This window comes from Photinus pyralis, unplaced genomic scaffold (genome assembly GCF_008802855.1).
Source record: "Photinus pyralis isolate 1611_PpyrPB1 unplaced genomic scaffold, Ppyr1.3 Ppyr1.4_LG7, whole genome shotgun sequence".
In the NCBI taxonomy this organism is placed as follows: Eukaryota; Metazoa; Arthropoda; class Insecta; order Coleoptera; family Lampyridae; genus Photinus; species Photinus pyralis.
The window spans coordinates 4,911,977-4,927,086 of record NW_022170738.1 but is presented as its reverse complement, the minus strand read 5'-3'; the positions used below and the strand labels follow the sequence as shown (position 1 = coordinate 4,927,086).

The window sequence follows — 15,110 nt, the reverse complement described above, 5'->3', positions numbered from 1 at the left end:
AATGCAATATATAAAATCGATGAATTCGTAAACATCTGCAAATAAATTTATTTACTTTTTAATTTAAACTTGTACTCCATTGCAACTATGTAATCTTGACTAGCCCCTACACAATGTTAATCCATTGTACAAAGGTAGATAACAATAAAATTGAATTGAATTTATGGCAAGGTTGACGAATATTAGACTTTAATCTGCGACGTCTTCAAAACACAGTTTTAAGAAAAAGTAGTCTGAACGATATATTATAAAATTACAGGATGTGTGACAAGTGAAATTTAGGGGCGTAACAAAAACAAATTTTACAAGACCTCTTGACAGGTGAAAACCATTTTTTTCAGCTTCCGACGAGCAAAACCATCAAAAGGCAATTCATAAACAAAAACAAGAACTAAAATTTTTCCATCCTTGCCATATATTATCATACTTACAGAACTTGTTATTAGTTTGATGTTATATCTAATTCTGAAAGTGGCAATTATAAAGTACTTAAAAGTTTGAACCGCATTTCGTGAGTTTGAACTTTTTGTTCGTCCTTCTTGCGTATAACGTTAAAACGAGATCTTCTTGTATAGTAGCTGAAGTCATTTTTAAAGTACCCGACTTTAATGTAGTGTAAAATTGATTGAGGATATGTCGAGAAGGTCAAAACATCAGAGATGAAATAATATTAAAGCGGCATCTTAATTATATAACACCTTAATTGTATCAAATTAGGGTAATAAGAATTTTGGAATGATTAATACGGTATGGACCGCAAATTTTAGGAAGAAGGGGGGTTGTACACTTGTACAGGAAATAATTAAATAGTATCAGACGCTAATGGCGTATACGCAAAAAGTTCAATTGGCTTAAGTTTTACTGAGAAATTTGCGGTAGGTTTTTACGGCACGATTTCGCATTGCTAATTATTTCTTGTATTTGTTTATCGTTTTGGAATTGTTCACCAGAACCGAGAGAACAACCACCCCGCATGGTCGTTTGTTAAAAGCATTAGCAGGATTGTGCTAAAATGACACTTAAAATTACGCGCAGTGTTGTGAATCATGGCTTAATTGGAACTATTTGGAAATTGCATGTGGCTATTTAATTATATTATTCTTTTAACTTTGTAAATTAAGAATTAAATGGAGTGTTTTAGGACATCATTTTAATGCACAGAACGCAATTTATAAAGTAAATGTACCATATAATTTCCATCATTAAATTTTAATATTGTAATTATTTTGTTCTATTTATACATTCAACATATTCAAGCTTATTCAAAATTCATTATTTAAGTCGTGCTTCAAATGAGGAGGTAAGGGGTAAGCCAATGACCGCGCCTTTATTCATTGGGTTATTTTAGGAAATTTTAGCCACAGTTATCCCACTATGTGGGGTTTCTAAAGTGAAAGAACCGAAAAGACAAACATTGTAGTCAAGAACCATTAGAGGAGATATTGTGGTAGCTGAAGAACTGCTTGCCACTTGCATAGGTATTCCAAGAGACAAAAAGGGTTTTCTTCCTGCAGGCTGCACACGCAACGATGGACAACTGTTTTAAGATTCCGGGGCGCATATTTGTAAACGGTAAACGCGTGTGCATGATGCATGTGAAAATTAGCCCTCCCCCTCAAATATTTCGGAGTGGGTTTAATCACGATTGAATGTATATCATAATGGCCTAGTGACAAGGCTACTCCGTTTGCAACTGGGCGGCTCGGGTTCAATTCTTTGCATGGATAGTTTTTTTATCACATAAATGCGTATTCCAATTCAGGTTTTTTATAGGGCTAAGGTTGTCTTTTCAAATTTTTTTGAAAAGTTCGAATACGATACGACGTTGCATATTTCTGTAGCTCTGATTGCAAACATGATTTGCTTAAGAGTTCCTCGCTGTCTCACCAGCAACTTTTACGTACATTTAGCGATGGAGCCCAAGAATATTAATTGAGAACATAATGAAATATTTTTCTAGATTTTGTATTTTTATTACTGGCTTTATCACATCACCTGAAAAACAGTCAATACCTATTGCGCCACCTGTTATTTATGTTCATAGATCCCTTTTTCCTTCCCCCTATACCCCCTTCAAAATTGTAAAGGACATATTCGGAAACAAAGGAAAGTCCTTAATCGCAGCCGTGTTGTGAATACACACTTACATAAAATGTTATAATTTATTTAGGGACGTATATTTGCAGTATCCAGTAAATTAAAGTATGGAGTTTTATATGGTTAGTTCACCCACCTTTCCATTTGAAAATATGTAAAAAGTCAAGCTTGTCCATACAACTATCGCACATTGGAAATGATAACCGTATAACGCCATATGTAAAACATAAATAACTATATCCACTATATGCACTACAGTCGTTACTTCATGCGACACCGTTGCCTTTTGGGCCTTGAACGAAACCCGTAACTTTGTACCCATGATATAAGTACAAAAACATACATAAACATTTCCAATGTTAAAATTTGGTACATTAGCAGATTCGTCAATTGAACACCGCAGATATTTGCAAAAAGCGTACAAATACCTATAAGTGTCGTCGGAAGTTTGTTAAATCGCTTTCAAAACAAGGGAAAAAGCAGACAAACCTACCGGAACCATATGATCTGAACATGTCGGGTTGGAAAGGAGAACTTGTCGATGCAGAGATATGATATCCTGAACTGTTTGGTTCATGATGAAACTAACGCATCTGGAGTAGTTTATCTGGATGCTTACTTCGGGAAAGCAACTTATTGCATTTACTTCCCGTGAAATCCCAAATAAACTTCAAGTTCATGTTTTATCTGCAAAAGTTGTGTCTATTGCTAAAAGTTCGTTGTAATATTGCTGGAAGGAAGAGAGCATGATTTATTCCATGCCCTGGTATTATACACGATAACATTTAAATAATAGAATCTTAATATGATTAAAACACTAATATTAAACGCACATGCAGATACATCCCTTAAACGAAAAATCCTAAATGAATGTGCAGAATAATTTGATTTTAAAAATATCGGCTTGGAAATATACCTTTGAACTTCTCTGATGTGATTTTAAAAGCAAAGCTCTGTAGAGCTTAGGAATCGGAAAAGAACTATTTGAAATATGTATGCAAAACTATGGTAAATTTCAAACTTTCTATCGGATTATTATAAACGATTGATTACATTTCAAATTTCTATTAAAATAAAACGTTTGTACAGCTGGCCATTGTTATTTACTTAAAGGCAGTGGTGGATCAGGGTAATGGATGAGTTGTTTTCAATAGGTACCTACTCGTTTTCACATTGCTCATGTAATAGTTATTCGTTCCTCCAGTCTATCCAGACGATTGTGTGTCATAAAATATTATTTTTTAAGATCGGCGACAAAAGGCAAAAGGAGGTGAAGTTGAAGCAGAACAATCCTTTAGTGGAATTGCACTTTTTTTAATTCGTTATCATAAAGTTAACTGTATTTTTTATAATTAGGTAGTTAGTTCTTTTTTGGACTTGTAAGTGTTTCTTGCAACTTTATACAAATATTGGTCGTGGGTTTTTCTACGCCTTCGTACATATTTGCTCTCTTCTAATTTTCGTCAGTTTGTTCTGAGCTTCGTTAAAACCATTTCGTAAACATGAACTAACTAACTTAAATCATATTTGCCACCATATTATCGAAAGCTGGTGTATTGTTTTACTCGCCAGAAAGAAGTCAGATTAGGGTACATATCCAACGCTGCAAATTAAGAATTTCGTGGGAAAAGAGAAGTAAAATCTGTTGTGTCAGCTTTTCTGTAGACAGCTCTGGAAGTTAGAAAACCAATAAAAATTAACCGCCATTACTTTCCACCATTCGGTGGTTGCAACGTGCAAAAATTTCTACTCTTCACACTTTTTTGGAATAATATTTTTAATTCTAGTGCCAACCGCGGTAAATCCCTCCCTAAGAGTGCGTTTACCCTGATCCGGTTTATCATTTTACCGCATTTCGGACATCTTGAGAGAGAGAATGGTCTACAAGTCAAAAAATTTCTTGTCTCATAGTGAGTGTTTCTTGTCTTGTCTCTCCTTCTCTTGCACAAGACATCAAGACAAACAAGAAGCAAGAAGCTTACTTGTAAAAATCACTAATTAAGAACGGTCATACATTTTTTGTATGCTATGTAATTGTTGAGACTAACAATGCCATGATTACAAACGTATATCGACGCACGTTATCTAATTTCGTAGTAATTTGTTTATAATTACCTAATTGCGATTACTGAAATTCCTGCTATTGAAAAGTGTGATTATTTTCACAATAGATCATTTTGACAACAAACAAACACGCAGGACTGGTCGGGCTTGAGTTGTTTCTTAATTTTAATTATCTACCTAAATATTTATTATTTGTCATAGTGGCTGACTCTCTATCCCTAGTTTTTCGATGAGGAATCCTTTCTGCAACCTGATGTTTATGCGTCCTGAAAAATATCTGCCCGTACCATTTACTTTGTGTAATTCTTGACAAATCAACTTGAAATGAGTAGAAATTGAAACCGAAAATTTTTTACCACTATTGGTTGAGATGTTTAACCACGTAAAGGGAGCAATTGATTAAAATTTAAAAAAAGAAAAAGAAGGTTTTAGTAGGCGAGGGTGGACTTGAAGACCATTTGGTATAAGTAATAACAATGTGTAGAAATCTAGGCCTACTCCTATGACGTTGGCGCGGAGTTGTGGGTATGATTATAAAATTATAATGGATGCTCCAGTATTTTCCCGTTCGACTGAAACTTACTCCAAATTTCGAAACTTGAATGGCACATCTTGTACATTTTTATGTTTCTGATGGATCCTCAGAACCAGTTTTTTTCGATATGTTATTCTTACGAGGTTTGTCGACAAGCTAATGAAATTTTATTTTTTAAGATAGCCATGATAATTAAAATCGTTCTTCTACATCACTATACAAAGAACGGTTTTGTCGTTATCCAATAACAATTTAACAGGAAATTTTCCAGTTAATTAATGACTACAATAATTTGATAATGTAATTACCTACCGTTGAATAGAATAGTTTTAATTTTTTGATATGTTAACGTTAATTATTAATTATATTTTGTCAAATGATATAGAAATAGTCTAAAAGAACCATCGGATGTAAAAATAAGACATTTCTAATCATTTTTATTCATCATAATATCACCCACCAACATTTCATATCCATAGGCATTGTGTTATTGAGTCGATTAGTTAGGTATCGCCAATCCTGCCAGCCTATAGGTACACACTTCTCACAATAAATTCCAAAATCCGCACCAAAGACCAAGCGAGGACGATTCCATATTCGTCGACATGATACACATTTTTGTCTCTGCTCATCTTCGAAGTTATAACTTACGACTCTACGTTTATATTTTTTTCAATAAAATTGAAATTTCATAAAATATGAGCGACGCCTGATGCCTTGAACAAATTTGACAAATTTTGCGTTATCTAAGTAAGTACCTACATCACCAAAGCGGTTTCCTTAAATATTCTGGACTCTGGTTAAGGTGTTTAGTGAGGTTTTTGATCCACAACAAAATAAATAGAAACAAGGTGCTTGATAGTTACCAATATGTGGCCAGAGAAGAGCTGGAAGTACAGATTCAATATACAGGGTGGCAATTTGAAAACTTACCACCCCCCATGTCTTAGTAAATAAACGAGATATTTTAAAAAATCAAAATCCGTTTCGGTAATTCGGAGACATAGTTGGCGACGCCAACCCCCTGCACCCCAGCCACCTCAACTTCTAAATCATAAATAGTGACCCCCCATGTGTGATACGTCGTTGGAAAGCTCTGAAAAAATGCTTTCCAACCATACCAAATAGCATTACATTTAGGTTATAGTGCAAATCAAAAAATAAACTAATGGTTGGAAAGCATTTTTTCAGAGCTTTCCCACGACGTATCACACATAGGAGGTCACTATTTCCGATTTAAAAGTTGGGGTGGCTGGGGCGCAGGGGGTTGGCGTCGCCAACTATGTCATTGTGATTCCCCCTCCGAATTAACGAAACGGATTTTGATTTTTTTAAATATCTCGTTTATTTACTAAAACATGGGGGGTGGTAAGTTTTTAAATTATCACCCTGTATATCTGGCTCCCGTTAGCATTGGTGATAATAAAAAAGTAATATAGGGTGAATATGGTATATGTATATGCCCCAGGGTCGCTGATAAGTCTGGAAACGGTCCATCATCGGGGAAAATATTAAAGATATTGAAATATGATTTATACAGTAGTTTTGGGGTTCTTCTACTAAGCAGTAATAATTTACAGGGTTGCTCATAAAGGCGCGGCACTCCAAAATTGTATTTTTTAAATAGAACACCCTGTATGTTATTCAATATTTCAATACTTCTGTCAATTTTAAGCAAAATTTGTACCTAAATTCAGTCGTTTCCGGGTTATCGAGTTTTGAAAATAAACGCTATTATTTAAAAATTCATTAGTAATTAATTGAACAAAAAACAAGAATTAATGATTCCAAACAATCATAACAAACTTCACACACGGTTCTTTTCATAACTACAGAATGTTTTCAAAAGAAATTCGGGATGCCATATTGTTCTTTATTCAATACATTTTAAAGCAATACCTTTTATTTTCAAAACTAGATAATTCCGAAACGATTTCTTACAAATTATGCTCAACATTGAGAGAATAATTTGAAAAATCAAATAATATACGGGGTGTTCCATTTAAAAAAATGCAATATTGGTGTGCCGCGCCTTTATAACCAACCCTGTATAATTAAAATTACTACTACCTAGTAGACATTAAAGAACCTCAAATCTGTTGTATAAACTTTTTTTAATACCTTGTATATTTTCCCGGATAATCGACCATTTACAAACTTATGAGCGACCTTATATGCCTCGGACCAGTATCTCTTAAAATAGATACTTACCCAAATAAATGAATATATAAAAATTCTTACACGCCTCATAGTATTCCTTCTCCTTTTAACTACAAGGATGTCCTTATTTATAGCTCTATTCTTGTGGGCAGAAGGAGACCTACGATCCGCATTGCAAAAAGTTAAGACTCGGTAAATGGGAGGCAATGAAGCTCGTCGTGTCTACTGTCTATACCATACCGTCAAGAACTTTAAGAAGGCATCTGAGTACCGGTGCTTCTACCAAAGTTCATGTAGGAAGGCTTTCTGTTTTGAGCGTCGAAAATGAAAATAGATTGGTGGAGCATCTGTCAGAGGAATTGCATTCAGCTTTGCAAAAAAAACTGAAACTTGATTCTAAGTTTTCAGCTAAGGAAGAAACCAAGACCGCTGGAATGCATTGGTTTTATTCCTTCATGGAGAGACACCCTGATTTGTCAGTAAGAAAAAGTGAAGGGCTTTCACTAGCTGGCTCGGGCAACGCGCATGAATAGAGAAGAAGTGGACCAATTGCTCTTGACTTCAGAGTGTTTATGATTTAAAAGGTAAACCACAGTGCACATGCAATATGGACGAAAATTGTATTCAAATAAATAACAAACCTGATAGAGTTACAGCCCAGAAAGGCAGCAGAAGTGTTCACGTGCTAACTTTGAGAGAAAAAGGAGAGAATGTGTTCATAATTGCTTGTGCGAACGTCGGGGGACATGGACTTATTTTAAAAGGAGCCATCAAACAATTCAAACAATTTTGCAAGGAATGTCAACGGGTTCAGATTTATGTACCTATGAATATAAATCCTCATTCATAAATTCGGAATTTTTTTAAAAATGGATAAAAGAAGTCTTTATCCCCAGGAAACCCAATGAGCTCAATTTTTTAAACGGATTCTTACATGTTTCAAAGAGAGAACAAAACTATTAACTGAAATGTCGTAGGAAAACTGATTGGTGCTGCCTGGAACAAAGCCGCTACCATTTCAAATGCCACTTCTGGATTTTTGGCATGTTGAATATATACTCTCAATAGATCTGTAAATCCAGATTATTTTTTCTGACCACATGGCGTATCCATCAAGTAAGTACATCTTATACTGGAGTAGTAAAAACGCTTTCTACAATCGCTTTAACTGAAATTTTCTTCCTCTCCTAAATCTTTAAAATTTCTTTTTAAATAATGTTTATAAATAATAATAATAATATTTTCTCTATCATAAAAAAATTAATAAATTGCCAACCAGTTGCATGGGAATACGCTTTCCTTTGTCTGCGATGGAAAGGTAACATTTACAAATACCAGGAAAACTTTTAGAACTGAGGGCACCTAACTGCTGGTACTGAATGGGAAATGATTCTATACCAAAAAAATTCTTTTTCTGATAATTCAAATGATATTCCTTTCTAAGGGCTCATCTGACATTCTTCATACTAGTGTGCTAATTCTATAGGTTTTTATATCTTCAACTCCCTAACGTACCTACTTTTTATAGCCGTTGTTTGTAATGTGATGGCATTTCAAAACACGTCCATACCGTTCGTTGTTTTCTCTCCTTTTTAGCATGCCTTTAAACGCTGTTTAGGTACGGAATTTGCGTGTAATTGCAATGCAAGAAATTACTGCAGCTAAAGAGAATCGTTAGACCTTTCATAATTGCGATACCACAACGCACGTGATCTGATGGTCGGTTTGACTTTGAAGGGGGGACATACCAGGAATCTTGGTATTTCTCATGCAAAACGATACGTACTGTAAATGATATCCAACATCGATTAACACTATTTTAACAAACTTCCTGGAGGCTAGCCGAATAAAGATTTCTGGGAACTTATTTTATACCCTAGAGGTATATAATTTTTTAATATAGACATAAACTTACCTTTTGAATTTAATTACGTAATAGAAAGAAAATTACAATTTAATTACTTAATTCAAGCTCACTTTTAAATAAAACCAGTCTGCACGTAGAATTAATTACATAGAAAAGCTCACTTTACGAGATACGTCGCTACGCTTATTAGATATCATTTCAAAAGGTAAAGACAGATTCAAAAATTGCTCGACTTACCAGCACTTGATTCGCCTGTGCTTGAATCGAAGGTTTTGGATGTCATTTGGAAGAGAGCGTCTAAAGGAGTAGCTCCGAGTTGCTTGTTGTTCTGATGGTGTTTCTGTCTTTGGATCGCGGTACTCGTCACAATATCCGGTGAGCAACAGTCGCTGGTAACACTAGAAGACCGATCACTTCCCGTTTCTGACGTATAACTAACATTAAATGCAAACTCAGGTCGCAACAGTGCTAACTGTTGGGCCTTTAAATGTCTGTGAAATCGTTCCAAACTTTGCTGTGCTTCGATTTCCGGATCCAAGTCCCACGGGCGCACTATTTTACTATTTAGCAAAGACTTGGCGGGTTTGTGATTAAGAATGTCCTCGATTGAAAAACTCTTAACGCCTTCCGACCTGTCGTGCACTTCGAGCGTTGGCGATATTCGTTGTTCGGCGGATAGTCGCACCATTTTCAGCTTCTTTAGGGGTTTAAAGTAGTCTTCAACTTCTGACTCTTTGCCGCAGCGACAGTTGTCGGATCGGCACGTTGCCGTCGTATTCAGATAACTTGGGCTGCGACTTTCCGCGTTGACGTTAATCGCCGGACTTGGGCAGCCGACGCTTATTTCGTCTTCTGAGATGTACTTGGAGTCGTCTTCGACTTGAGAATGTTCAGGAAGCGATGGACTAGGTGAACGTGATGAAATGGGACTGCTGTATTTTGAAATTAGGTACGGTGACATTTCTGGTGGCGATGTGCTTGGTGATGGTATATCAGTGTCTTGCATCTTCAAAGATTTCGCACTATAGTTTACTTTGCACTGCAGTCAGTCATGTTTGGAGAAACACATCACCATATCGTTTTACTATACGGTCATGAGGGATCACATATTGTCACTATAGTACACTATTCGGTATAGGTAATTGATAATCGGTATTAAAATCACGATTCCACACAGTAAAGCACGTGTTACAGTTCGTATCTCTAAACGGTTGCGGTGGTGAGTGAAGGTTCTGTTCATGTTGGGAAAAAGGTGCATGTTGCTGGAACTCCGCCTTGGGGGGCGGTTAAAAGCGTTATTACCCGATTTATCTTGCCGCCGAAGACCAGTTTTTCCGTTATTCAAACTACGCAGCCCTGTTATTGGTTCGCGTCCAAAATAGGAGTGTTGATTTTATAGATAAAACCCGCCAATCACGTATATATACTTGAGCTTTTCACTTTGTCTCATTTATTTTGCAGGTTATAAACGAGCTTTTGTTTTACTATAAGATTTAGAACGTGTTTAATGCAAATTATTTTACTTTATGAGATTCTTCACTCTTTTCGTTTATTGCGTGCAAATTTTGTATATTTTATTGTTCGTGTAATCAATAGCATCTCATGCGTAATTTATCCCTAATACGCTTGCTGAAAATTGCGATTATAACATAAGGGTGGTCTGTACTGCCCATAGCCATAAGTATTGGCCGAATGTGTCTATTTAAAACGATGAACTAGTTAGGTATACTTAATTATTGCAGATCTAGTTGTCTAGTTTTTAATAACAAAATTACAATTACCACAAACGCTTTGTTTACGTAGGTAGGTATACATGCCAGAGCAATAGGTAGGTACATATATAGTACCTACATAATTTAAAAAATTATAACTTTTTAGTATTTAGGTATACTGATATACTTATAATTATCATAAGTCTAGTTGCTCGATATTTATAGGTATAAGATACTTTCATTATATACTTATTATATACTATTTTAAAATTCAGCCATGGGTTGTATCGAGGGTTGTATTCTCACCAGAGGTGTCATTGCTTTAAGGAACATTTAGGTAAGTTATGATTATATTATATTATATACTACTTACCTGCAGTTATATGCACGAATAATAGTTATTTGTAGAATTAGAGAAGAAAGTGGAGGTTCGAGTTCAAAGTTTGACACATGAGCGTAGCGAGTGTGTCAATTGAACGTGAGTTGGAAAACACTTTCTTCTCAAGTTTTACACATAATTTTGTCCGATACTACAATCAAAATTGAAAAATTATCGTACCTATGCAAAAATGAAGTTTCACACATAGCAAATCTATAGATACGGGTTTGTTTCAATTTTAAATGTGATTATTAATATTACGCAGCAATTGTTTTTTACTTTTCTCACTAGAGAGGAAAATCACATTTTCTTCACCCCTTTTAGTGACGAAAGGAGTTGTTTCTAAAGTAGTTTCAGAAAGTATTTTCTTTATTTATAGTAAGTGAACCGAGTTACTCTTTTTAAATTAAGTAGGTAGGAGGTAGGTACTGCACTTGCAACCAAAAAGGTTATTGCATAAGTAGGTACCTGTTTGATACAATCAATTGTCGTGTTGTATATGGAACATGTCAAATGCGTTAAAGCAAACTGTTCTGGTCTGGGTTACTTCGAATAAACCCATTGTTTTCGTTGATTTATCGTTTAATATACCTACCTACATGAATTTCAAAAAATCGTAGGTGCAGATACAAATACAATTAAAAAACGTTCTAACAAAAATTTTAGAAATTTATCTGTACTTTTCTATATACAAATATCATACCTAGACCTATACCTATAAATACCTAGCGACCTACATTTTGTTTCCTACAAAATGAGATGTATTAAGGAATAATAGCTTAGGTATTGCATCAAACATATTTTATGTGAAGTCAATACGTAATAATGGATTGATACAAACTTCATAAGCTCTTAAATGTTCTGAATAACCCATCGTTTTCGCATTTTTTTTTAAATAAACAAATTTTGCTCTCGTTTCCTTATACCGAAGTGCTGATAGGCTGATACCATGCAGACCGCATGTAAAAAAAATTGGGTGATAGGATCAAGATAAGCACTTTTCGGAATAAACTGATGGTCCAACGTGTTTCGTTTGGGAGCCACCCCCAAAGCAGTGATGAAATTTGGATTTCGTATTTAATTTTTTCTCAGTAACTATATCGGGTGATCAAAAAGAACTGCAGACAATTTAAATTGGGCGCTTTAAGTTTTTAATGTTTTTTACTTAAGGAATTAGCAAACATGTTTAGAAGATAGTTTACTTATGCATTAGTGATTAAATTGATCCGCCACTGCTTTTACATAAATGACATTTAGGTATGTTATCAACTTTATAAATGTTTAGTTTTACGGGAAATTCAAACTGTCCGCACTCCGCAGTACTTTTCGATCACCCGGTATAAGAGTGGCACGTCTTTGAATAGGTTTTCGGGTATGCCCTATCCGATTTTGTAAATTTTTATTCAAAATTACTACCACGAAGGGGCACCCACCTACATGGGGGTGCGAAAAAAAATCCGATTTCGACGAAATTTGGTACCTACCTATCTGGGGGCTTTTAAACAAGAAAATGACGAATCTGGAATTAGTTTTTGAAAATTCGAAAAAAAGTTTCCCTGCAATTCTTGACCGGACAACGAAAATGGAGAGAATTCCGCGAAATTTGTTGTGTACATACTTGATGAGTTAAGGAACAAAATTGTCGAACAGTTTTTAAAATAACTTTTCAAACAAAAGTTATACTCATTAGAAGATTGGGCCTTCGGGTTACAAAGTGTCCCCCGCCTACTAGTAATTGATCTAATTTCGCATGTAGTTAATTTAAAATGTTGCAAATAACAAAAAATAACGATTTAAGTCGATATTATGAATAAATGATCACAAAAAATTCGATATGTCGATCATGCATGATATTCAAGTCTGAAAATTCGATTCCAAAAATTCCGTGGACGCTGCGGGTGGTGGAAAATGCTTTTTAACTCGAGTTCCATTACAACAACAAGGAGCATTATTGCAAGTATCGTAACTCGAGACGAACACTATCGCAAGATGGAACAGAAACAACGTGAATGGAAGGTAGGGAGGGTAATGTTCAACAGATCCTAGTGAACTTCGGAGGCTGATGCAAGAACAGAAGAATGTTCTTCAAATCAAGGCGAGTTGGCAAATGCTCCAACAAAAGTTTACGGCGCTCAAGAAATTAGATGGTGAGATCTGATATGCTTATTCAAGATCCATCCAACAGTTAAGACGTCATCATTAGAGAGTGTGAGGAATGTGGCATATTTAGTAGATCATATGTCGAGAGCAGTTTAATAATTGAACGCATCTTAGAGACACCGAATTATGGAGTACAGCAAAGGTTCAAACGAAAGTACCTCATATCGAGTTTGCGAAATTTAATGGCACCACCCTTTTGGTCTCAGTTCAAGAAAGTACACGAAGATTTACTTACCTATCCCTTGATCCATCCGACAAAATAGAGTATATCAAGCTGGCGCTAGCACCTAAGTCGTATAGCCGTGCTCGAGTCCTTGTAGAGAGCTTTCCTCCTATTGCCGATAATTACAGTAAGATCATCGATGATGCGCTCTCGTTGCGGAAGAGAAGATCTGCAGATCGAGGTCTACATAAGAGGGTTAGTGAAAATCGTCATTAAGAATGCTGATGGTACTCTGGGAACAGGGTCGAGATTGCTTTATTGTACGATCAGTTGGAAACCCATCTACATGCTTTGTATACGCTCGGAATTACGTTGGATAAGTCGGATAAATCATACGTTTTTCTCGATTATGAACTTCTTCTTCGCAATTATCGGAATTTTCGGAGCTATGAAACCTGACGCACTGGCGTGAAGTTTGTCGCAAAAAACACAGGTTGGTCCAGCTTGATTTACCAAATCCATATGGCCGTTGCGATTTTCTCCACATCTTCATGTCATATTTCTCTCTTGAATTTTCGTAAACCAAACCGATCAGAAGCAAGAACAATTCGTTGAGCGTTCTCGACTTCGTTTCGAAATAATTCCCGAGCAAGATTAACTGTGCAGTCTGTGCTAAAAAGCATGTTACGATTATGTAGCCCGACATTTCTATCAACAAAATGTCAGTGGATAAGCTGGAGCAAACCAACGAGAGCTACTCCTCGAAATTAAAATGAGTTTTAACAAGATAACATGCTCGATTTGTTATCCGTGACCTCAAAAGCTATCACTGAATAGAGATACTATATACGTTTTTGTATATCGTAGTATTACATTTTACGCAGTTAAATGAAAAAATTGTATTTTACGGTACCATAGTAATGATAGAGAGGAGAATTTCCTAGAAAAGTACAACAAATACGGTGTCTCTCTCCTCTATCGATTTAAATCGTTACAACATAGATCCCTGTTTTCACCTTTAGTTTTATTATTTTTATTATACCATGACCTTTAGTTAATGAAAGCATCTGAGAACGTAACTTTGAACTAGCAATCTCACTCGTTCCTAGGTTTTCAATTTAGTGACATCTGGAGACTGATTTGTTCCTCAAGCAAACACATCCAAACAAATGGAAGGGTATGGAGGGTCTCTCCGGGGACCTGGACAGAAAGCATAACGCCTTACTCAACTTGCAACGTCCACTTTTAAATTTGGTCACAACATCTACCGCAAATTATGGTAGTCGGGTCACAGACCCGTAGTGGACGTACGGGTCTAGGACATTTCGAGATTGGAGAAAAGGATCGGCCATGCAAGAATCAAGAGATCAAGATCAATGCAATTACCAAACTCATAACAATTGTCGTCAAGATTTGTAGCACATTGAATTCGATCACTTATATGTATATGTTTAAAAACTGACATAGCAATTCCAAAATACTCCATATAAGATCAGGTATAAAATTGAATGGGAATGCATCATCAGCTGTTTCTTTGGAAATCTTAGAGCTGCGTTTGAAATGATAACAAATAAGAAGGAAAGATGAGTCTTGTTCTTGTCTCAGTTTTAGGTACTTATTTGATACGTATGCTTTTAGGAGAATACCTACCTTGTTTCAATCGAATGAAAAATTGCTGCGAAAAATGGAGCATTTTTGTGTACATGCACACACAGGCTAGTAAGAGAAGAACATAATGCACTTACGAATGCTCCAAAAGTTAGAGCGCGGCTCGGGTACAGGTTTATTATACCATGGGTACAGGGATCAAAATTGGACACCACCTCTGAGTTTAAATAATGATTTGTGCAGTGATCGATGGCTACTTATTTTTGGTAATTCATAAGTAGCAGTAAAATGACATACAAGAAAGGCGATTAAATGTTACAATGTAAGTTACAATACATGCGTAAACTCTGTAGGATTCTTTTAGG

The 15,110-nt window shown here is 35.6% G+C and overlaps 1 protein-coding gene across 3 annotated transcripts in view; it reads right to left on the bottom strand.

Moving 5' to 3' along the window:
- The window catches only part of LOC116175332 (homeobox protein Hox-B10a-like), a 74,986-nt gene extending 64,867 nt beyond the window's left edge, over positions 1 to 10,119 (bottom strand). The window contains exon 1 of one of the 3 annotated variants that reach the window (XM_031493402.1): positions 8,961 to 10,119. In XM_031493402.1, the coding sequence (XP_031349262.1) occupies positions 8,961 to 9,729 (769 nt within the window). In that variant the 5' untranslated portion in view covers positions 9,730 to 10,119. The remainder of the gene's footprint in view (positions 1 to 8,960) is intronic. The other 2 variants (XM_031493401.1, XM_031493403.1) reach the window with 2 other exon arrangements.
- Between the last annotated feature and the right edge of the window lie 4,991 nt (positions 10,120 to 15,110).